Below are 25,537 nucleotides of genomic sequence, written 5' to 3'. Positions count from 1 at the left end.
GCAGAACTCTCCATCAAAGCCGGCCCAATGTAACAAGTTCCCGAGTACTACTGTTATCCACCAAGCATATTATCAGATTGGCCTTTTAAGTGTCTTCTTATCTAACTTTAGGTTGATTTCTGGAATAAGCACTTGTGCAGAGTTCAAAATAAGAGCCGCGTTTTGTGTATGCAAGTGGCCTTCTGCATTCAGCCCAAAACGTGTAGGGCCAATGCCACAGACACACCATCCACATGCATCTCCCATCCAACACCCAAATTCACACACTTCTGTACATCCACGGACAAGCATGTACCCCATTCATCCACCTGTCTCTCTGTCTCACATGCAAACAAGTTTCCAAAGTTTTGCCCTTTTAAAGAAGTCATTCCTTTACAATTGGTGTTTGCATGCAAACAGATGTTAAGGAAGGAACAGAAAAGCAACAACAAAATGCCCAGTTGGCATATCTCCCTATTCGCCTTCTTTTTTCACAGAACCTTTCCAGCCCCCTCTCCAATCTCAGCCACTCTATTCCCCTCATCTCTGTCTCCTCTCTCTCCTTTTTTTTCTGCATGAACATTCACATACATACACATCTCTATAATTTGATGAATAGCAAATGTTGGAAACTCGGAATATGCTCCTAAAGCAGGGCTGGCAGAGCTCAGGCCTGGAAGGTGAACGAGCCCCTTCAGGCCACCCTGTCTGGCCCTCAGGCTTTTCCACAGGTCACCTTCCCTCACCTCTAGTGTTTTTGCCTGGCTGGAAAGTGTCCTTGAACTTTCCTGCCTGAGTGGACGGTGGGGGGCTGGCAACACTGTGTACAGAATCTGCAGAAAGCCCAAATGTGCATTCTCTCCCCACTTTTGACTGTAGCCCCGCCCACCGCCCACATGTGGCCCTATGAAAGTTATCCAGAAGGGAATGCGGCCCTTGGGCTGAAAAGGGTTCCCCAGCCTTGTCTTAAAGGGTGTCATTTTAGTTGACCTCAACTTTCCGGGTTGAGGCACTTGAAAAAACTTCAGAAAGGGAGAGGTGAGTGGGAGCATTAATAGCTTGTTCCCAGTCACTTAAGATTGCCCGAGCAATTACTGTATTTTTCGCTCCATAAGATGCACTTTTTCCCTCCTAAAAAGGAAGGGGAAATGTTTGTGCGTCTTATGGAGCGAAGGCACGGCTGCTGATCAAAAGGAGGTAAAATCAGTAATGATACATTGGGCTAAAGATATTGCACACAATATACAGTTAGAAGGTTGGGAGAGGTTATGGAATGAAGGTATTTATTTTACTGCATGCAGCACGCTTAAAGAAAATGTTATGAAAATGATGTATAGGTGGTATTTAACACCAGTTAAACTGGCCAAAATATATAGAACAAAAAATGAATGTTGGAAATGTGTAAAGAAAAGGAAGGTACTTTTTGCCATATGTGGTAGACATGTAAAGAGGTAAAAGCTTTCCAGGAAATGATGCGTAATGAGTTAAAGAAAATATTTAAAAACACTTTTGTTAAAAAACCAGAAGCTTTTTATTGGGTATAGTGGGTAGAGAGATACCGAGACAAGGGTCTTTCCCAGGGAGTCTTCTCTTCTCATGAGGTGGCCAAAGTATTGGAGCCTCAGCTTCACGATCTGTCCTTCCAGGGAGCACTCAGGGCTGATTTCCTTAAGAATGGATAGGTTTGATCTTCTTGCAGTCCATGGGACTCTCAAGAGTCTCCTCCAGCACCATAATTCAAAAGCATCAATTCTTCGGCGATCAGCCTTCTTTATGGTCAAGCTCTCACTTCCATACATCACTACTGGGAAAACCATAGCTTTAACTATACGGACCTTTGTAGGCAAGGTGATGTCTCTGCTTTTTAAGATGCTGTCTAGGTTTGTCATTGCTTTTCTCCCAAGAAGCAGGCGTCTTTTAATTTCGTGACTGCTGTCACCATCTGCAGTGATCAAGGAGTCCAAGAAAGTAAAATCTCTCACTGCCTCCATTGCTTCCCCTTCTATTTGCCAGGAGGTGATGGGACCAGTGGCCATGATGTTGGTTTTTTTGATGTTTGCGCTCTCCTCTTTCACCCTCATTAAAAGGTTCTTTAATTCCTCCTCACTTTCTGCCATCAAGGTTGTGTCATCTGCATATCTGAGGTTGTTGATATTTCTTCCGGCAATCTTAATTCCGGCTTGGGATTCATCTAGTCCAGCCTTTTGCATGATGAATTCTGCATATAAGTTAAATAAGCAGGGAGACAATATACAGCCTTGTCGTACTCCTTTTCCAATTTTGAACCAATCAGTTGTTCCATATCCAGTTCTAACTGTAGTTTCTTGTCCCGCATAAAGATTTCTCAGGAGGCAGATGAGGTGATCAGGCACTTCCATTTCTTTAAGAACTTGCCATAGTTTGCTGTGGTCGACAGTCAAAGGCTTTAGCATAGTCAAAATCATATATATATATATATATATATATATATATATATATATATATATAGATTGCCCAAGCCCTGGCAATGATCACTAAGAACCTGGACTAGTAAAGAGAGTTTAACACTGCAGCATCTGCGTTTTCTAGTGAGGCTAACACCACTGAAGACCATCGCCAATTCGCCATGCGAAGACTACCCTGGAAGAACAGCAGGAGGGTGGACGGCTGAGCAGAGGGTTGGTCCTGAGACTAGAGGCTAGTGAGTCATTTGGAAAGGCTTGCGGGCCACCAGTTCTCCAACTCTGACTTGTTTTCAAATGATCTAATAATGTCTCATCTCATTTTGGCCCAAAGTAACTGCAGACTAATTCTCATTTCCCAACTGGCCCGACAATGGGAAAAAGGTCATTGTTTTTAATTTAATTCTACTGGTTCATTAAAGTTTTTTTGTGCTGTTTTTTCCCCCTTCTATTTTTACCCGTTTTCGTTTCCAGGCAATCGGCGCCTGTTAAATATTCCTCCAAGCGTGATATTACTCTCCCGTCTCCCTATTCTGACATACTCCGTTGCAGTAATTTGCTGAACTCAGCTCCTACATTTGGCTTTCATTTGAAGGAAAGGCGGAGGGAGCCCTCAGCACCAACAAACCTATTAATAATAATAATTAAAAGAGAACTTGACAAGTGGGAACAGCACATCTAAATCTCACCCCATGAGTGTGTGTGAAGAAGAGAAAGAGAGAGGGAAAAAATGTGAGCCCTGTGGGAATAAAAGGGGGGAGCTGTTTTTGTTCTTATTTATCTTTAATAGGCCACTTACATTTGGAATGCCATTTCTTCGAAATGAGTTTTTGTAAAGACCAAAAACAGGGGAAGCGGGTTGGTGTTTCTCACTGTACCCATTGCTGGGCTCACCATGTGAGGACATAACTCCACAGGCAACAAATTGATAGGATTAAGTTTAAGGCCACTCCATTAGGGGTGGTTGAATCTGCCCATTTCAGCTTCTCTCAGTTTCTCATTTTTCCAATCTTACATCCAGTTCCCCACATTTCTGCATCAGTTTGTGATTAATTTTTAAACCTCATAAGAATTCATCAACATTTTAATGGGATTTCCCCTGATATACACATTTTTGCAAAGCACTTTTGCCCAAAATAAAGTGCCTTTGCATCTCCCCCCCCCATGAACTTATGTTGCAAATTTCAGAGGACAGCAAATTTTCAAAGTTGGCCATATTTTAATTCTTTTCTTTTTCCAGAAAGTGGGAATTTTGTAGGTTCACCTTGAAGTTTGAACTGAATAAAATTGCTCAACCACCCCTACACTTCATACATTACTTTTTAGATTTAAGTCTAAGGGCTACCATGCAACTCAGAGTTAGCAGTACTGATTGCCACCCCCACTACTGCCCTGATGAGCAAATTTATACTATGCATATGTTTGAATGAATGTGATGTTTTGAAAACCATTAACATCTGAATCTAGTTTGGTGGACAGTTCCTTTGTGGTAAAGTAAAATTAAGGAAAGAGTTTGCAATGGTGCAAGTTAAAATAATTAAATTTGCCTGGAAACATTAATTAACCAACAGTGTTAATCAATGCATTGATTCAATGCCAATTACAATGGAATTTTCAAAATCTGATTGTAATTGGAGCTCTCCTTGTTTAGAGTTTATGGCAATCTGTATTTTCCTCAAGTTTCAGCAAAAAATTGAAGATTATTTTTTTCAAACAATGGGCGATCATTTCATTCCAAAACCAGAAATGGGTATCTTCAGAATAACATGCATGCTAGTACATTTATTTTAAATGTTTCAGCAATCCCTTGGCTAAAAAACAAACCAGCCCTAGTATAAATGGTCAAGTAATTTAAGTGTTCACCACAGTGGCAGTGGTTGTGACATCCACACAACCTTCCCCTCCCCAGACATGGCCTGTTCCTTTTTATGAATTTTTAATATTTTGTTGGAAGCCACCCAGAGTGGCTGAGGATACCCAGCCTGATGGACAGGGTATAAATATATTATTATTATTATTATTATTATTATTATTATTATTATTACTTTTATTATTCCTAATGTTGACATTCCCACCAAGTCCAGCCTTAAAAATAACCCTATTTTATTATAAGTTCTTTTAGATATCCCTTCTCTTCTATAAGACACAAAAAAGCAGGTATCTTTGCCTGTATAATATTATCACTGTGTTTGTCTGCTCTCTATATTGTAGAATGTTCCTGGGGATCTATTTGCACAACTTTGCACAACTTTGCACAACTTTGCTTTTATCCTTTTATAAAAGTGCTGCTTCTTTAATTTCCCAGTAGCTCGAGTTTCCTTCTTCGTGGCCAGGTATGCCAGGAGTCCTTGCAATATGTAGGTTTTCCCTCTGCATATAATCAACTTTCCGATAATGTGAGACATTGGATACTTTAACATAAACCTGTCACCTCTTCTGATTTATATAGCTGTTGATTATCATCATGTTACAATGGGTCTGTTTGACATAAAGATATTTCCGAATCTCTCCAACCACCTACTCAATTGTCTCTTGGAGGGAAATTGGTCCAGAGCTTTATTTCCCTGGCTTAATTTTTTTCTGCTGAAATGCTGCCCTGCTGAAATTTTTTCCTGGTCTTTCCTCAGTGTTCTGAACCGAACTCCAGTGCATCTGGTCCATGAAATTATATTGGTAGATGATTTCAGTGATGACCGTAAGTGACTTTTTATGACTTGAATATGGGAGGGAGGGGCGAGTGGGGGAAGGGGGGGAGAACATGCTTGGAAAGGCAGGTGCGTGGGTGCCCATGGTGGGGCAAGGCCCCCCCCTCATTGAACCGTACTCCACAGATTCCCAGCATGCATAGAGGGGAGAGTAAGAGTAAATGTCTAGCATTTGTATAATCTGAGAGAAGCGGCAAAATATATAGGCACTGTTCTAGTCAATTTTTTGTTGCTGTTGAGAAATTAGCTGATAGGTTTTGGTTTTTTTAATGTTATCTTATAATTTGTGTGTATATACAGTGGTACCTTGGTTTTCGAATTTAATCCATTCTGAGAGTCCATTTGACTCCCGGAACGGTTTGAAAACCAAGGCACAGCTTCCGATTGGCTGCAGGAGTCTGCCCCCCCCCCTTTCAGTATTTTACTTTAGTCCCCCACTGTCCTGGGAAAGTTCTTGCAGATGCCTAGGGGCAGATGCTCTCTTGTGATGTAATTTCCTGTGTTCCTGCAGCCAATGGGCCAATTGGTCATTTTCACCTGTGTCACATTGTCAAACTCCTTAATGCTCACCTGCTATTCTTTTGCCCTGAAAGTCTGTGAAAGTTTTTTTAAAAAAAGTTTCGAAAATGGGATGGATCTCTGCTTGTGTTTCCAAAGCGGATGACTGCCGTTTGCTGATCAAGCTACCCAAGGTGAAATGTTTGCGCAACAGAAGAAGAGAAGGTAAGAACTCAGTGGCCCAGCTGCAGATGGTGAAGGGCAAAAGGAATTACCTTTTTTTGAGGGGCGGGGGAGTGGCTGTCTTTTGGTTTGTAGTATACTTCACTGATATACTCCTTTATAATTTACTTACATAACTTAATTTATAACTTGCATTATAATTTACATTATAACCCTGCCTGATGCCTGATGCACTTACTCTGTACAGCTTGAAAGTCTGTGTTCATTCAGATTGATCCAATAGCAGGCAATCCATGACGGATGCGGCACAAACATGGCAGAAACTACTAGGCATCACAGCTCCTACTGAAATTTTGGCTTCACTTTCGTTGTTTTTATTTTGCAAACGACACAACGATTTCATTCCATGTGTTATTTTTGCATATAGGCAAACAAAGTAAATGCTGGAAGATCAAACTATAAAAATGCAGTCAGTTGAGGCAACATTCACATATACCAGTGCAAAGATTGTAAACTCAAATGTAACTTAGTTACATCATATGACATTGTAGTCAATGGCCATGTTTCTGTGATCAAACCCAAGCTTAACAATATTATTATTTATACCCCACCCTTCTGGCTGGGTTTTCCCAGCCACATTAAACAGATCAGTGTAGATCCAGCCAATGCCATCATATGATCAGATATCCCATCCCCAGCTAAGATCCTTATTCTTAGTTTTGGACCAGCATCAGTTTCCAGTCCATTTTCAAAGCTAGCCCCACGTATGACCCATTGCAATGGTATAAACCAGGCATGGCCAAACTTGGCCCTCCAGATGTTTTGGGACTACAACTCCCATCATCCCTAGCTAACAGGACCAGTGGCCAGGGATGTTGGGAATTGTAGTCCCAAAACAGCTGGAGGGCCAAGTTTGGTTATGCCTGGTATAAACAATAGGTTCCCTAGCATGCATAAGTATGACCAAGAAATCACCATTCAGATAAGGTTGACGGCCTAACAGGAGGCCACATGCTGACATCACATTCCATGGTCTAGTATATAACAGGAACATGGGTTCCAAATGCCTCTGGAATGAAATATTCACTTAATAATCCTTCCTCCTTTCAGCCTGAGTTTTCCATCAATACATGTAGAATAGTAGTCATCTTCTCACATGGCTGTTGTGGTGATAAAGAAAGGCTACAGTGAACCATGCGTTTCAGAAATGACTTCTTTGCAGAAATATCCCCCCCCCACACACACACACACTTCAGTTGCTGTGATTATGGGCTTGTTCACATGTCACAGAAAACCACAGTTAAAATAAAGTATGGTTTATTACGAGTGTCCAATGTTGCTGCTGCTGAAATTGCAGGTGCTTTACTCCTGCTGCTGTTACTGCTGCTCCCAGGAAACAAACCACGGCCTAGCTTAGCATGATGCCTAATCATGGTTTCTTTGGAGAGCAATAAACCACGAGCCCAAGCGAAACCATGGTTTGTTTCTAAGCAGTGCGGCAGCAGCGGAAGTGGGGGAAGAGTGAAGCACCTAAATTCCAGCGCCATCCACTGCACAGACACATAAACCATCATTTATTTTAACTATGCTTTAACGTGACATGCAAAGCAGGTCTGTAACTATTCTGGTTTGGGCCCATTAAATCTTGGTTACTGCTCAGGCAACTTTCCGAACCAGTCAGAAAGTCGCACTCTACTACAATACTAATTTGGAAAATTGAGCAGAACCCACTGAAGGATATAAATGCTGTCCCATTAAAGCTTGCCTTGAATTAAATAATCAATAAACGCTCAATTGTGTATGTGTAATGCTTATTTATTTTTATGGCAGCAGTTTAAAATCATAAGTAACCAGCAAACAGGGCCCCGTACAACAGGAGTCAGCCTCAATTGTGGTTAATTACTAAGCGGAACCTTCACCGCAGCAGAAAGGCTCGCCCTCTCCCAGCTTGAGCAAAGGTAAACTGAGGCACAGCGCAATGCCAACCACGAGGATCTCCCCATGAATCAGTGGGATATTTGAAGCAGTAAAATTCACGCCAATTCTATAAGCAACTTCCCTGTTTTGAGGACCTGGAACAAACTGTCCTGCCCCCGTCTCCTCCTTTGCATACATAAGGCAATTCCCATGGGGAATATGACCAAGTGCCCTCTACAGAGCACGAGTGACTTGTCCCTATTACCTGGGCTGAATACCCTGTTAGGCTGCAGAAAGCTAGAAAAGCAAGGTGACCATTAGTTGTTCATGTCAGATTATAGAAAGTCACACTGAGTCACACTATAGAATAGCACACACACTGGAGGAGAAACAGCTCTACCTTGGTATGTAGATGAGCTTTCCAAAGCTACCATTTAGTAGCTATCCTATTCTATCCAGGGCTGTGCTAAATTTATATGGCATGAAAAGGGGCTTTTCCATGGCTCGAAATGTACTCTGAAAGACATGTCCATAAAGCACACAGCCAGCCACCACCAGCACTTGGTTTCCTCCTGTTTGCTGCCCCTTTTGGCACCTGCTTCAGTCATGTGCCTTTTTTTAAGAACAAGGATTCTTCCAGCTAATCAGAAATCACATAGTTGGTGAGATGACCTCATGTGTCATGCAACCAATTGGATTTGCTTATGACTGTGATAACAGCCATGAAGCCAAGCCAGAGTGAAGGCAATGTTACCTGTCTTCACTCTGAATGGGTTCAACCCTGTTTTGCAGCCTCTCCTCTTCCATGGAAGAGACAAAGTCCTAATCATGTCCTTAGAGCCCATACCTCTCATGGGATTTTTTTTTGTTTTTGTCCCTGCATTTACAAGTTACTTGCTTTTGCTTTCATAGAGGCTTTTGATGTCTCTGCTCTTGGTCAGGCAGAGGGTGGGCATTTGGAAGCTGTAGCCCATCATCATGACATTGACTGAAACCATAGCCTGTATTATTCTTCTCATTCAGTACTGATTCAGGTCATTCAAAGGCTTTCAAAGGTTTTGTTCAAATTTGAGGTTTTAAATTGTGCTTGATTCCTATATGTTAGGAGTCAGTGTTGGCTGAAACCTACATTTGATAGGGGGGCTGTATTAATTGCAGGCTTTAATCTAGTTTTAATTAGAAGCATCGTGGGACCACCCCTTCCCATCTTCTCCCTCTTCCTTCCAACCTTTTTAAAAACAGCACAGAGGCAGATAGAGGCAGATATTTGAATGCACTAGTAAGAGGAGGAAAGCTGGCAGATCCATTTATTTCCTTCCGCCCCACTTGTCTTCTGGACAAGAAGTGTGATTCAAACTAGGCTGCACCCCTAAATGTTCTGATTTCCCCCCTCCCATCCATTTCCTCCCAGACAAACCGAACTGGAAGGGAGTCCACCCATCAGAACTCCTGTTTTTCTGGTAGAATTGGATGAGTTGCATCAGTGTCTTTCCCGTATCACCAGGAAACCTGTAAGGAGTCATTGCAACACCACTCCTGAGATAACTACCATGGGTAACATGAAAGGAACCTACTGTATACAGGTGCCCCTCTATGTGACAACATTGGCCTTTAGAAAATGGAGTTAAATGCTGGAAAGGGGTGGAGTCTCAGCATGGCTCCTCCCATGTGATTCCTGTTTTGGAGCAGCAGGCCCAAGAGGCTCCCATGAACAGGTTATCTTAGGATGCCCATGTACCCTATTTTTCAGATTAGAGACCTTTCTTTGAAGAGCCCTCAGGGGATGGCCCACTATTTGAAGAAAAGAAAAAGAAAAAGGTCAAGTTCAAGCCGGGTCTGAAGATAAAGAACCATGGCAACATTTCAGATTCAGTCAGTGGTAGAGCAACAGCTTTTGCATGCAGAACACCCCAGTTTTAACCCCTGCATCCCCAGGTAGGACTGGGAAACTCTGGAGTGCTATTGCCACTTTCCACAGGCAATACTGAACTACAGGGAGCAGTGTTCTGGCTTGGTGTAAGACAGTTTCCTATGTTCCTAAGAGACAGCAGGGACCTTGAAATTGCCCACCAGCACTTAGCACTTGGACAGCAAACTGAGCAGGCCCCCAGGTCATCAGATCAGAGTCTTTCCCTCTGTGGTGAGATTTCTTTTATTTCTCTTTAAATTATACTAATCATTTCTGAGTATGCATCTATACACATATATTAGTGCATGCAAATATCGTGCAAATCCTCTCCTGGCCTCTTTTTTGTTGATGCATCAGTGACCTTTGGGGATCTCCCCTTGCCCCATCCTGTTCTCTTCCATTGTGCTTTTGTAGAGCCCAGATGGGTAGGAGGACATGGGTTTTAATGAGATGAGCCATCTTTCTCTCACAGGTACAAATGTGGTCTTCTCTTTACCACTTTCCATCCTTCCTTCCCCATTTCAGCTAGTACAATGGTGAGGCAGCTGCTCTGATTGCTGAAAGGCCTGATTGCTGCTTAAAATTGTTGCCAGGCATCTCATGACAGAGATTGTTTATTTTTAAGGTGACTTTTTAAAAAAAGTAATTGTGTTATTAGTTAAGGGAAACTTAGCACTGTAATAATTGGCTTTAATTTGCAAATTAATCAGCCCAAGAGTTAAATGAGTTTTCTATTTAAGGAAAACTTTTAATCTGTTGACATACATAGTTTTCACGCAGCATTTATTACTTTGCCTACCTGAAATTTCTATTACTGCTGCTGAAAATTCATTTTCATATGTTAGTGTACTGTGAAATCAACATTCACCAGGAACCAAATTCTGCCAATCTGGTCTACTTCCCATCAGGGGAAACTGAATGGAACATGACTAAAACCTACCCAACACTGCCCCTTACAGAGTGGCTGGGGAAATAATAAATTATTATTATTATTATTATTATTATTATTATTATTATTATTATTATTTGGTGGTCTCATCATCAATACACATGCGGCACCTTCAATCTTTGCACCATCCTCTATTCTTGGCACTCTCTAGATATTACAACTGGATCAATAACCTGTTGGCTTGGCAGCGTGAAACAAATCACACTTTACCTTTTGAACTTGGATATGAAAAGGTGCCTACATTTAAATAGCAAAATACACAAATGGAATTGTCAATTGTGTGTGGTTACCATGGATTTGAATTGTTAGTTTTCCTTGCAGGAAACAGAAATGTCAAGCAGGAAAGAATTAAGTCCACAGTTCCATGTTTATTGTAGGAAAAAAACAACCGGTCATATAAATGGGCTTGAGCATCAGATATCAAATATGTTGTTGTGTGGTACTGATAATTGATGTAAGAACAGAAGGTGAACCTTCTGGATCAGGCCAATAGCCCAACTAGTCCAGCATCCTGTTCTCACAGTGGCCAACCAGATGCCTATAGGTTTTTCCTGTACTGTTATCTTTTTTATAAATGTGTTTGGATTCCAGTGTTCAATATGTTAAAAACCTTCAATAATATATATATATATATATATATATATATATATATATATATATATATATATATAATTTATGGGGAAACTGATCTTCCAGCTCTAGGGTGGGATCCACTTGGAAGCTGATTCCAACAGCCTCCTCAATCATTATTGGCTGTGTGGCTGAAGCAACTGGTCCATCCATAATTCATTCAATGTGGCACCATGATTTTGTAGTGGATCTGGACTTGGACTGAGGAATCTTTGAGTTCAATACCTGCTCAGACATGGGGACTTCTTAATGGCCTTGGGCCAAGTCACTACTGGTACTTAACCTACCTCGCAGGGTTGTTGTGAGGATAAGAACTTGTGGGCTCAGGTTCCTTGGACCAGCATGCAATTAGCTGAGCTGAAAAGTTGGCATGCAAATGACTGCTCTGCTGTTCCGGGATGCTTGAGTGCAGATTCACAAGGCCTACTAAACATGCTATACAGGTATGTTATAAGAATAGGTTCCAGTTCTCACAAGACTGGCGACTAGGCATTCAAATTGGCTCTAGGGAGTGAACGCTAGTTAAGATGTTCAAAAGGGGGTCAGAGTTTAAAATAGACCCGCCCCTGCCCCCTCTCATGTTTAAAGGGATTGCTCTATTAATACATTCAGGGAGTCTCAGCTGCAGTTTATTAGCCAGAAAATTAGAATAGGCAAAACAATGCCCCAGGTCTTATTTTTAAAGCTGTTTGTTCTAACGAAACAGACGAGATGGGCTCCGGCGGCCTCTCTGGGATTTTTAAAAATACGTTTAATTAAATTGTATTTTAAAGATTAAGTAGATACATATAGAGGATGAATATTGCCACAGCAGGCTCTAGGGGCTATTACTGGAAACCTCTCTATGCACTTTCCCTGCAAAATCATAGTCTAAATTAATGCTTTCTAATCTTGGTTTGCAGAAATAATAAATACAAGTGAATCAGATGTGGGCTATGTAGATATTTGTAATTCTGCCTTCTACGACAATTAGGTGGTTTGGTGTATTTTTAAAAGTCAGATTCTGGCTCAGTTATACTACTGTAAATTATCAGTGCGATCCTATGTGTGTTTAAAAGGAAGTATGTCCTACTGTATTCAACGGATATTACTTCTGTGGAAGTGGGCATAGGATTGCTGCTTTGGCATAAATGTGCCGAGATACCAGCTTCCAGTGCACTAATAGCACCTTCTGCTGCAATGTTCTTCTAATGCTGATAGTTGTGCCTTGCTCCACATGCACAGATTAATCCGGGGGGGGGGGGGGAGGATGCAACAACTGCTTGCAATTCATTAACAAGTTCACAGCAACAATGTAGAGTACCGGAACAGAACACTAATGGGAATTCTGGGAATATCATAGTAGAATGTGAGATTTCAGAACCAGAGAATCCAGTATGAATTATTGTATCGGTATTGTAAGAGCACACATATTAGCTGATTTAGCAATTAAATTTCAGTATGTTCATGTATTAGCAATTAGAACTCAAAAATTGTTCCCTTTTGAGAAACTGGGGGAATTATAATAAAATGTGTGATTACGTTAACCAAAGTTGTCACCCGCTGTTAGAAGGAAAGGTCACCCCCCCATCTCCCTTTCACAGTGACACACTGGCTTCAGAAAGCCCTCAACTCTCATTCCAACTGATTATAATTTGTCCATACCAATTAAAATTTCTCCCCCGTGATTAATCCATTTCACCCATAGATGATTATTCTACCGATTCATATCTGTGTTGCTGCTGCCCTGTTCTTCCAGCTTCTACCATATGGTGTCAGTTGGCTCCAAAGAGGACTTTGTAGGGTTTGACTAGACCAGGCATCCCCAAACTACGGCCCTCCAGATGTTTTGGCCTACAACTCCCATGATCCCTAGCTAAGAGGACCAGTGGTCAGGGATTATGGGAATTGTAGTCCAAAACATCTGGAGGGCCGAAGTTTGGGGATGCCTGGACTAGACTGTTTGGATCCCTTCCAACCCTACAATTCTATGACTTCAGCTATCAGTAAACGGAGGACAAGGCTGCTATGCCCCATAAACACGTTGCCCAACTCTTTGAGAAGCGATTGCAGGCTGGGTAGGGCAACACACATTTTGCTTTCTGCTTCCTCTTCGAGGACAACTGATGCTGCTGCAGCTGCTGTGCTCCTTTCTTACTTTCAGGCTTCCTGTAGGTCATCTGGTCAGCCCCTATGAGACCAGGATGCTGGACTGGATAGGCCTTTGGTCTGATGGAGCAGGGGTCCTCTTGCATTCTCATGGTTCCCCTTAAAAACACTCAGAGACGTCACTCAGGAAGAAATCTCCACATTTGTTTTAGGTGACATTTGCTTGGCAGCCTTTGGTGCAGTAGGTGGCCTTCAGAACTAACCGAAAATGTCCGTGTAACTATCCTCAGTCCCTTCCCTAGCAACAGCCAAAAGAATTGTGTGAATTGGCCACAAATCGTTCCTTTTCAACCAGCTCTTTCATTTTTGGAGCTTGCAAAACAAAAAGGGGTTGTTGTCATATGTCTCTAAAAGAAGAAAGTGCTGGGCGCATAAGACGATCATGACCTCTCCTGATAAGATGGGGCTGAGCATGAAAGTGGTAGAAGGAGCGGATGCGCAAGGGGAGAAGAGTGCTTTGGTGGAGGCTGCTCTCTTAGGGCAAATGGGGCCCTGCCCTGCAAGAACCACTCTCCCCTCAGCTATCCCCCACCTGCTTGTCTTGTTACTTACAGGAGTTGGCACTGGCTATCAGCTTCTTCCTCCTTGGCCTCTACCATGGTAGACCCCAGCAGGGAGGAGGATAGAATGAGTTGGCTCTCCTCGACATAGTCTCTGGCGCCACCTACTGTTGGCTCCTCTACCTCCCCGCCCAATGGGCAACAGCCACCACTGCTTATGTGTGCATGCCTGGCTAGCAGCTAATTTCTTGCTTAGGGGGTTCAAGGCTCTCGGACCGGCACTTGAGTTTGTGTGCATCTCGACAGGTTTGATCCGGTCCCGCATTCGAGGAGCAGATGTGGCACAGGCAGGCGTTCTGACCTTTCTAGACAGTCACTGTGAGGTGAACAAGGACTGGCTGCTGCCTCTTTTACAAAGGATCAAAGAGGTAAGTGTTCCCTGAGCAGCTCGGCAGGACTCGACCTTTGTCAGAAGTAGCAGTGGGCCTCGACTCTGCTTATGTGCAGCTTTTAGACTGGGGAGTCAATGGTGGAGGGGAAAAAAAGCTATGGTGGGAGGTGGCTTTGAAATCCTAGCAATACAGTATTTTTATTTTTTAAGTATACCCTACCTCTGGGCCTCAAAGTGGTTTACAAAGCTTAAAACATGTGAAAAGCCAGTTTCAAACATTGAAAAATAGATTAACTGCATTTATGCTACAAGGGCCTCCTGAAACAAAGCCATGTTTAACCTAACAGCTTTTGAATTATGGTGCTGAGGAGACTCTTGAGAGTCCCATGGACTGCTAGAAGATCAAACCTATCAATTCTTAAGGAAATCAGCCCTGAGTGCTCCCTGGAAGGACAGATCGTGAAGCTGAGGCTCCAATACTTTGGCCACCTCATGAGAAGAGAAGAATCCTTGGAAAAGACCCTGATGTTGGGAAAGATTGAGGGCACTAGGAGAAGGGGGCGACAGAGGACAAGATGGTTGGACAGTGTTCTCGAAGCTACGAACATGAGTTTGACCAAACTACGGGAGGCAGTGCAAGACAGGAGTGCCTGGCGTGCTATGGTCCATGGGGTCATGAAGAGTCGGACACGACTAAACGACTAAACAACAACAACAACAACCTAACAGCTGAAGCCTGCCTTATTTCTAATGGGAGGGGGTTCCATAGTGTTGTGTTCACTTTGTTGAAGGCATGGATCTGCAGTGACTTGAGTCTGGTCCATGGGAGACCACTAATAGCACTCCTCCAGATTATTTTAGTGATGGACCCAGAACATAGGAGTCCTGGGCCTCCGTTATCCAGGGCTTTGTAAAGGTAAAGGGACCCCTGACCATTAGGTCCAGTCGTGACCGACTCTGGGGTTGCGGTGCACATCTCGCTTTATTGGCCAAGGGAGGCGGCGTACAGCTTCCAGGTCATGTGGCCAGCATGACAAAACCGCTTCTGGCGAACCAGAGCAGCACACGGAAACGCCGTTTACCTTCCCACTGGAGTGGTACCTATTTATCTACTTGCACTTTGACGTGCTTTCGAACTGCTAGGTGGGCAGGAGCTGGGCCCGAGCAACGGGAGCTCACCCCATCGCGGGGATTCGAACCACCAACCTTCTGATCGGCAAGCCCTAGGCTTTGTGGTTTAACCCACAGCACCACCCGCATACCTCCAGTACAAAAACCCTGAACCTGGCCTAGCAGTGGATGGGAAGCTATCTTTTAACACTGAGATTGCGCCTTAGCTGTAGTCTGTTCCCATTACCAGCATTCTGCACTAGTTGAAGCTTCCAGGCCAGCGCTAAAGGCAGCCCCACACAGAGCATTTTGCAGTAATCCAGCCTTGAGGTAGAAATAAGCTCACCACTAGGAACATAGGAAGTTGCCTTAAACCAAGTCAGACTATCCATCCACCTCTGCCCAACTATGGGTCTCAGGCAAAGGAAATGCTACTCGACCCTTTTCTTTGACCAAACCTGGGACCTTCTTCAGCCAGACATGTCCTCCGCCACTGAGCTTAACATATGTCCCGAGTCCCAATTCCTGGACTGGCTCGTGGACTCAGATTCCAAAGCATCACAAGGGACCAAACAGCTGCACACTTATCCAGGATAATAATCCAAACCCAGCTATGTCAGGAAAACAACAACCCTGTAGTTATTTTCTAAGACATTTTGGAATCTTTTCTGTAGATTTCCAATAACTTTTCCTCCTGTGGGTGTGTTTATGATGTCTTGGCAATAAATGTGCTCAGATCCACTTTGAAATGATGACTGAGCAGAACCGATACCCTGTCCCAGCGATGCAGTGAGTGATGTGTGTCAGATGAGGCCCAGAAGTGAAGGCCCATACTGCAGAACAAGAGAAGAAGGGGCTGTCTGTCCCATGTGTATGCAAATTCAGTCAGCAGAGCCCCAGGGCTCCTGTCAGGGTTGCTGAGTGGTACACGGGGAATAGGCAGGCATGGCTCCAGCCAAGTTTTTAATTAGGCCTATGTTCAATTCCCAGTACTGAATGATTTAGGGGAGTGATGGCTCTTTGAATAGGGGCTGAATTTAATTTCATGCAAATTAAGCTTTAATAAATTGATTTAATGGGAATTAAATCCTGCTGGTTTTTTCACAGCAGACAATGGCGTTCTCTTTCTGGTAAAGACGGGAACATGAGATTAAAGCTCCAATATTGTCCTTCTCGGAGAGATAAAGGCACTGCGGTTGTGTCCTCGTAGCCTCCTCATGCGGACAGGGAACCTCTCGGCATCTCTCTCTGACAACGTATCTTGCAGCTTCAATGGGTTTCCTTTGCCTCTCTTGATTGGATAGTGCCATCTGTAAAATGGGAGCAATAAAGGTTGCTTTGAATAAGTGTACGCAAGGAGCTGTGCTCAGATATGACTGTGGAATGCTTGCTAAGTTTTACCAGTTAGCCATGGGCCATAGCACAAGGATGGGGAGCTGGTGGTCCTGATGTTGCAGAACTGATATTCAGCTCCCATCATCAGTGGCCATTGGATTGATGGGCACTGGAGTTAACATCAGCAAGGACACATGTTTCCCATCACTGCCGTTGTAGCACATTGTGAAATATTGCTTCCTTTACCCAAATATATCCAAACCAATAAAAGCAGGCGTTCTAAGGCAACTAAGGCACACCTCAATTTTCAAAACCCTGCAACCAAAAAAAGTATTTGCTACGTCAGCAGTGCTTCTCAAGCTTGCAATCGAATTTAATGCGCCATCAAATCTAATGCACACCCAAATTTTCATGACGATTTGGCCAAAAGAAAAATGCACGTGACATTCGAGTAAATATGGCAAATACAGTAAAGAAGGTATCATGAAAGGTATTCCTTTTCAGGGTCTTCCACCCTTCAAAATACCTCCCATTTGTTAGTATCGATCTATCTATTACTTAGTATAATTTTTGCAGCATGTTCTAATTGTTGTTGTTGTTTAGTCGTTTAGTCGTGTCCGACTCTTCGTGACCCCATGGACCATAGCACGCCAGGCACTCCTGTCTTGCACTGCCTCCCGTAGTTTGGTCAAACTCATGTTCGTAGCTTCGAGAACACTGTCCAACCATCTCGTCCTCTGTCGTCCCCTTCTCCTAGTGCCCTCAATCTTTCCCAACATCAGGGTCTTTTCCAAGAATTCTTCTCTTCTGATGAGGTGGCCAAAGTATTGGAGCCTCAGCTTCACGATCTGTCCTGCATGTTCTAATATATGAGGCAAAACTACATGTTTTTAAACATCACCCAGCAGTCCTGTGCAGTAAACTAGTGACTTCTCCAGAGGCATCCAGGAAGCTGATCAGTGATTTAAACCCAGTACCACCCTTGCTCAAACATAACATTTGGTCCTCTTCTCCACAGGAGGAATGTTCATCCTATGGCACCTTGTGACAAGGCATTAGTTATTTTGTCAGCACTGCTTTATGCGTCCACAGTTCCTATTTCCTGATGCTGGGCATGTTTTACTGGGGAGCAAATACCACTGGTGTCCTCTGAACTTTCTTCTGAGGTGTGTGTGTTTAGGAAATGGTGCGCAAGCGAAGTGGCTCTGCTTAGAGCATGGCCCCTTTAACCTCCTTCGCTCCCCTTTTTGCACCCACCCGCTCACTCTCCCTCTTCCGAATCTCTCTATCAGAGTGGTTGACGGCGCCTTTCCCGCATGAGATGTTTGATGATTCGCAGCCAGCAGGATGGCAGCTCAAGCTGTATTTCCCTTGCAGCATTGGGGGAATGTAGCTCATGCTCAGAGCTGATGTGATGGATGAATGTGGATGCCATATGCAGCAGCGCCGTAGGAATTTCATTACATGGTTGCAGTGGCAGCAGCAGCGGCGGGGCCTGAATGAAGCATACAGGGAAAACGTCACCTCCGTTAACTTCTCTTATTTGTAATTTCTCTTTTTCTTTTCATTTCCCTCCCACTTTTTCTAAAACAAAACCCACGCAATCAGAATTGAAGCCTGCATGAATGTTTGAAAGAGGGGCCAGCTCAGTGGTTTCTCGTGCTCTTAGCGGCTTGCATTTCAATGAGGAACCTGCTTTGCAGTGTCACGGATTCCACACACGCACCCCCAAAAAGTGGTACAGGATTTGCAGGAGAATGAGTGCAAAAGTAAGCAATCTCAAGGTCCAGAGCACAGAACGCCTGACTCATATAGGCAAAGAGAAAGGGAGTCTGAGGCAAACACGGAGCCTTTAAAAAAATCAGCCAGTCATCTTGGTGCGTGGTTGTGAAGTGAAAAAAAGCCAGGCATGCATGCCTCTCTTACAGCAGTTATATTGCTATGCGCTATCCCAATTTACCAGCAGTGGGAGACTCCAGAAGTTCCAGTTACAGGTAGGTAGCAGTAGTCGAAACAAAATTTAAAAAAAAATTCCTTCCAGTAGCACCTTAGAGACCAACTAAGTTTGTTATTGGTATGAGCTTCCAGAAGTTCCAAGCACTCTTCCCCAGGGTCCAGTTTCCTTGGAATAAAGGCCAGTGGAGACTTTAAGGATATATGGTTTTATTTACACAAACACAACCTGTGCATAGGATGGAGAGGCTCACAGCATTCGCACCTCTTGCTTCCTCGTTAGGTGTACAGGGGAGCCTCAAGCACAGAGCAAAACATGTCTCTGTGTCCTCAGCTTCCAGCATCAGCCCAATTCACACACACAAATGGCACACATGCCCAGCACTGCTTGGCTTGCTGTTCTCAGTCCTAGGATGACGTGGCAGCCAGCCAGATTGCGGGGGTGGGGTACCTGCTATTGCAACCTAGGTCATTTTATTTGAGATGCTGAGCGCTTAAGTGCCATTATCTTACAAAGAAACTTGCCTGGCCAGTTCAGCGGCCTCTTTGACTAGATTCCAACCCTCACTAGGTGCAGAATCACAGCCTTGGCCCCCTTGAAACTCATAACTCTGTTATCAGGGCTGTTCTCAGTCCAAGGATGGCGTGGCATCCAGCCAGTTTATGGGAGTGGGGTAAATGCCTGCCTCTCCTTCCTGAAGAGCACATCACTTAGTCAGGCAAATTCTCATGGGTTGGGCTGTGGTTTTTGTTGTTGCATTCCTTTCAAGGTGGCCAAGGAGTGTTTGTGTGTGGTCTTGCTTCCAATTTACAGATAATGTCATTGGTAGATCTTGCCTTCTGTGGGTTCCCCAGTTGAGAATGAGGCATAAAGATGGAAGCCTCTTTCAGTTTTGAGAAACTGGAGGGCCGATTTTGACACAGTGTAGTATTCAGATTGTTACGATTGGGTCCCAGAGCAAGTTGCAACATAATATTCTAAAACAGTTTAAAACAACTCACAATCACAGAACTAAGTTGAGTCCTAAAAAGTATACACCTCGGGGCAGGGTTACAAGGTGTTTCTTCAGCATTCCCCAGAACCTGTATAATAAGGGTCCCAGGTGCATCTCTTAACACAGAGCTAAGGAGAATGAGGAGAGCGCAAAATATGGTCTGAAGCTCAGCATCAAAAAAACTAAGATCATGGCCACTGGTCCCATCGCCTCCTGGCAAATAGAAGGGGAAGAAATGGAGGCAGTGAGAGATTTTACTTTCTTAGGTTCCATGATCACTGCAGATGGTGACAGCAGTCACAAAATTAAAAGACACCTGCTTCTTGGGAGAAAAGCAATGACAAACCTAGACAGCATCTTAAAAAGCAGAGACATCACCTTGCCGACAAAGATCCATATAGTTAAAGCTATGGTTTTCCCAGTAGTGATGTATGGAAGTGAGAGTTGGACCATAAAGAAGGCTGATCACCGAAGAATTGAAGCTTTTGAATTATGGTGCTGGAGGAGACTCTTGAGAGTCCCATGGACTGCAAGAAGATCAAACCTATCCATTATGAAGGAAATCAGCCCTGAGTGCTCACTGGAAGGACAGATCCTGAAGCTGAGGCTCCAATACTTTGGCCACCTCATCAGAAGAGAAGACTCCCTGGAAAAGACCCTGATGTTGGGAAAGATGGAGGGCACAAGGAGAAGGGGACGACAGAGGACGAGATGGTTGGACAGTGTTCTTCAAGCCACCAACATGAGTCTGACCAAGCTGCGGGAGGCAGTGGAAGACAGGAGAGCCTGGCGTGCTCTGGTCCATGGGGTCATGAAGAGTCGGACACAACTAAACGACTCAACAACAACAATTGGAATGTTCCATCAGCACAAGGATTGCTCTATGTCCCTAACACTGTTCTGGGCTTCCCCACCCCAAACCCCACAGAGCATATTTGGGAACAGTGTAGGAAACTTGGGGTAGGGGAAGAGAGGAAGAATATCCTGTTGCCCTAATTCTTGTGCAACCACAATAGTTTAGTTGAATACTGCTCTTGGTTACGGTTCCAGTATGCCAGGACTTTATAAACTGCATGAACCATAGCAAGGCATTTTCAGCTTTCTTTTCCAACTTCTGCTCTATATTCCATGGCCTGCTTAGTCCAAGTCCTGGACTAGGGTGTTGAGTTTTGGTGGGTTTCTTTCGTTTGTTTTTAAGGAGGGGGTCTCCCTTTCATTGTTTCGTAAAGATCTTTTTTTGTGTTGAAGCCAACATTGGGATTTCCCTGAACATGCTGATATTTCCCTTGTGTTTCCTGTTCTGACTCCAGTCCTCTTGGAATTCATCCCCCAAGTTCCGCCATTAGAGGGAAGGATTGGTGGCATCTGGCACAGATAGAGTCATTGAAAGTTTCCTTTAATTTCATTTCCAGTGTGGACTGGATGGGATAAACAGAGGGACCATCATGTGAGGAGATCAAGGGGCCATGCCTCCCTTAGATGTACATTTGTAGCCTTTCAAAACTACTTTGTTCCACTTTGCTTTTTTCGGGTCATTGAGCTGAAGTAAATGTTGATGGGACAGATGAACGGTTATGTGCATGTAAAATAGATGTTTCTTTTCTTTTCCTACGCCCACATTTCCCACCTTAAAGGTGGGGAAGTCTCACACCTGCACTATGTTACTTCCAGGCAAAAATTTACACCCCATCTTTTTTTCTTTTTCTTTTTGGTGCCAGTGTCAAACAGCGTTTGTTCAACTGTATTAAATGTTCATGCTGCCACCTTCAGCCTGGTGCTGGAAAGGCGACTCATTTTTGCCTGTCACGCTCTTCTTCCTCCCATTCCAAAGATTAATGGTCTTCTCTTAATTTGTGGCTTGCAGGAAACAGTCCATTTTGGCTTAATAAACTTCTGCACTTCAAAGAGATGGAGAACCCAGAATGCATCTGAATAAGCAACTCCCCCCCCCCCCCGCAACCTGCATGTCACTTTCCATTTTTCATTCAGCAAAACATCTGTTTAGCCAGATTTCTAACGCATGGCAGGCGTCCAGGAAGCAAAGTGTACTCGTGTCTTTGTGTGTGTAAGCAAGGGAGGGTGTAATGGAATAGTAAATTAACGCTGGGCATCAAACCCCAAAGACACTTTAAAAGAAAAGTGTCTCTTGGGCAAAGTACACATGACAGATACATATTTCTCTGATGGATACGTGAGGTGACAGGGTCTCCTTGAAGTTTTGTTGATGCTTGTATTGCCTGGCTGCATCTGCATAGAACTCCGCTGTTCGTGGAGCTGAATCCCGTATGGAAGAAGCTTGCAGTCTCCGTTTAGGACCTGGTAGAAGGGGGTCCTCTTCAGTAGAGTGCCAGTATTTATTCATTCATTTACTCATTCATTGCATTTATATCCCACTTTTCCATCCAAGGAGGTCAAATGGGCATGAATGGTTACCCCACCTCCTCATCCCATTCTCACAACAGCCCTGTGAGGTAGGTTAGACTGAGAGAGAGTGACTGGCTCAAGGTCAGCGAGTGAGCTTCTGGACCAAGTGGAGAATCAAACCCTGGTCATCCAGGCCCTACTCTAACCACTAGAAAAGCTGTCACTTTTGGTTTCTTTCCACATTCAGTTTGCTCTTAAAAAAGAAAAAGTTCCTCACGAAAGCTTGCCAGCCTTTTGAATGCACATACACACATTTTTGTATACATTTCCCCCCTAATATACACATTTCCCCTAATACAATGCATTTTATGCTGTCTTCACTAATATTTGCATTTTTAAGCACACTTTCACCTAACATACACCTTTTTCAGATGGAGAACTACAGCACAACATTCAGAACCCTGCGAATTTTGCAGGATAGATTTGTTTTGGATTGCTTATTATTATTATTATTATTATTATTATTACCCCACCCATCTGGCATAGGTTTCCCCAGCCACTCTGTGCGGCTTCCAACAAAATATTAAAATACAATAATTAATCAAATACTAAAAGCTTCCCTAAACATATTGTTTGGGGAATCGAGAATCATGATAAACTGAACCGACTTTCTCCCATGGCTGTGCCTCAGCACTCCACTTCTACAGAGACCTTATTTTGTGCAATTTGGCAGCAGCAATGGGAACACAGGAGAGCTCAGGAAAGGTGCCAATGTTATCCCCTTCCCCGACATCTCTCTTGGCCTCTCTGCCATTAATAAAGGAGTCAGGAGCCACCATCCACCTGATGTATGGAAGGAGAGGCCCCAGTCCCTCGTGACAGTTACTTCTGGTGCTGGAGGGGGCAGCTAGGGGCGGATGTCAGGACTGAAGACCTTCAGCCCAAGAGGGCTCAAAATAACCACCCAGAAATGAATAGATAATGGAGGAAGCAGCAGCACATGGGAGCACATTTGTTTGTGGAAATGAGTGGCTTTGACTAAATGAATTTGTCAGATGAGGGGATGCCCATTATCTGTAACTGGGAGAGCATTACAAAGCAGAAGTGTTAGCTTGCAGGGAAATTCCACTTTGTTTAGCGCAGGTACGGATTTGTGCCTCTGCATGCTGTCTTGTTTTTACTTGGAGAGCTGATGTGTCTACCATTACCAATTTGTTTTAGCCAAATAACTTTCCCCTAAAATGTAATTACAAGGCCCAAGGCATTTTTACAGAAGGAATCAATCTTCATCACCTGAAAACAGGCTTTTTTTAATGCCATGGTAATGAGCCAATGGATGGCGAGGTTCCACTATCTAACACACACACACACACACACACACACACACACACACACCCCGCTCCTGCTTTTCCTGTTTGAAGAGAGATGGTGGGGGTGGAACATGAAGCTATATAGTTTTGCATGAATTCAGCTTGAAGGAAAGATGCTAAGCGACCTCCTCTTTCTTCATTACTTCCTCTTCTCTGCCATCAGCTATCTGAATATTGTTGCTCCAGCATTGATGACTATTATCTGGGGCAATCGCAAGCCTGTAAAGCTAGATCATACTTGAGCATTTGGGGGGCCTTTTTGTTGGTAGATTAGATAGAACCAGGTAACGTTGCAAGAGAGAATCAAGGAGTTTAGTTGTGCCTCCTTTTCCTTCACAGCAGAACAACTTCTTGTGCCCCTTTTCTTTGGAGGTGATCGCTACTGCTCAGTCTGTGGCTTTGATATCCTGCAAGGAACCGACATCAACTAATGTGATTGGGGTTCTCTCCAAGGAGAGAGGTTGGAGGGGATGGAAGTTCAAGCTGGGCGATGGCTGAAGTGGCAGTTGAATGGATTTGGGGAAATCTGAGGCCGGATCTATCTAGATTGGGAAGCCCTTATCTGTACATAAGGAGCTGCTTTACTCCAAGTCAGACTATTCACTTGTCCAGCTCCGACTGGCAGCAACTCTCCATGGCATCAGTCAGGGAGTCTTCCTGGGGTTGCCTAAGATTGAATCTGGGACCATCTTCATGCAAAGAGGATGCACTGTCACTGAGCGACAGCCCTTCTCCATATGATGATTAAATATATCTGCTGTATATACTGGCCCATTCCATGAATATCATTAACATACCAGTGGTGCAGGGGAAGGGTTGTGACTCTGTGATACAGCACCTGCATTGCATGGAAGAGGTCCAAGGATCAGTCCCTGGCATCTCTTGGTGGGACTCTCTCTTCTGCATGGATCAGGCTCTGTATATATGCAGGAGAGGAAGAATGAGAATACAGTGGTACCTTGGTTCTCGAACTTCTGGGAGTCCGGAAAGTCCAGGAGTCGAATGTTTGGCTTCTGAAAAACATTTGCAAACCGGAACACTTACTTCCGGGTTTGTGGTGTTCGGGAACCAATTTGTTTGAGAGCCAAGCCTTTCAAGTACCAAGGTAGCACTGTACCTTTGACTTCTCCAGCATATTGACAGAGAGAGCTGGGTATATATGTGTGTGTGTGTGTGTGTGTGTGTGTGTGTGTGTGTGTGTGTGTGTGTGATTCAGGAGAGTCTGTACTGTCTCTACACAATTCTTACCCGAACACCAACTGGGAAGCTTTTACCTAAACAGCCCAGATCCCACAGTAAAAGTTGCTTGTAAACATTGCTATCAGCTCGAGCCAATATTTGGAATAAAATATATATACTGTTCCTCTCTTCCACTGCGCTTTTTATACAGCACTGGTAGTAGAATATATCTTTCACAACCCATTTTGGATTTATTTCCTTCCTCCCTTGATTATACATTCTTCGGTTATCTTTTATTCCTGCTATAATGGGCTTGCTATAAAGACTTAACCTTATCTTCTAATATATGTTAAAATTATTCGAATTAATTGTCAGAGAATAAATATAGTTGTAGGAGAATAACTCCTGCTGTAGGGGAATTAATTTTAAGAGAATAACTTTTTTATGGTAATTAGAGTTATTTAAACTTTAAAAGATTGTGTGGGTTAGCTGTAGGTTAGTTTTATACTGGGGGTGGGGAGTTTATGAAAATAACATAAAGCACTTCCAGCCTCAGGCTCAAGCCATTTGCTGCCTTCTTATGTGATCTATATAATCTTTGCATCTATTTTAGCCCCATGATTCTACCACCACAGCCCATAAATTACAACAAAATGCTCAGAGAGTAGATATTATAGACATTCAAGATCGTTCCAGTCTTATGTATTAAGCACAATATTTCAGTAGTTCCCAAACGTCCCCCCCCCCTCCAAGAACCACTTGAAAATTGCTGAGGACTTGCTGGCCAACCACTTAATGACTTTTCTATTTTAGCCACTGTAGTTCCATAGAATTCAAATTGTAAATGCAATAGGATATAATGAAAAAGCAATAGAAATGCAATTTATAATGAATATGGGTGTTTCATGCTATGGATATGCTATCTCCCATCGTCAACCACGGATCCACAGAGATGCTGTGTTCACCCAAATGAAGCTCATG

General features: G+C 43.5%; 1 protein-coding gene across 3 annotated transcripts in view; it reads left to right on the top strand.

The window, feature by feature from the left end:
• Positions 1-25,537, top strand: part of GALNT14 (polypeptide N-acetylgalactosaminyltransferase 14) — a 237,126-nt gene that overhangs the window by 180,179 nt on the left and 31,410 nt on the right. For all 3 annotated transcript variants that reach the window (XM_035111477.3, XM_035111478.3, XM_035111479.3), the window contains exons 4-6: positions 5,048-5,115; positions 5,783-5,848; positions 14,166-14,287. In XM_035111477.3, coding sequence (XP_034967368.1) covers positions 5,048-5,115; positions 5,783-5,848; positions 14,166-14,287 — 256 coding nt within the window. The remainder of the gene's footprint in view (positions 1-5,047; positions 5,116-5,782; positions 5,849-14,165; positions 14,288-25,537) is intronic.

The sequence above is a fragment of the Zootoca vivipara genome, chromosome 3 (genome assembly GCF_965207765.1).
Source record: "Zootoca vivipara chromosome 3, rZooViv2.hap1.1, whole genome shotgun sequence".
NCBI lineage: Eukaryota > Metazoa > Chordata > Lepidosauria > Squamata > Lacertidae > Zootoca > Zootoca vivipara.
The sequence above is the reverse complement of the archived record's forward strand: the minus strand, read 5'-3'. Positions and strand labels throughout refer to the sequence as shown.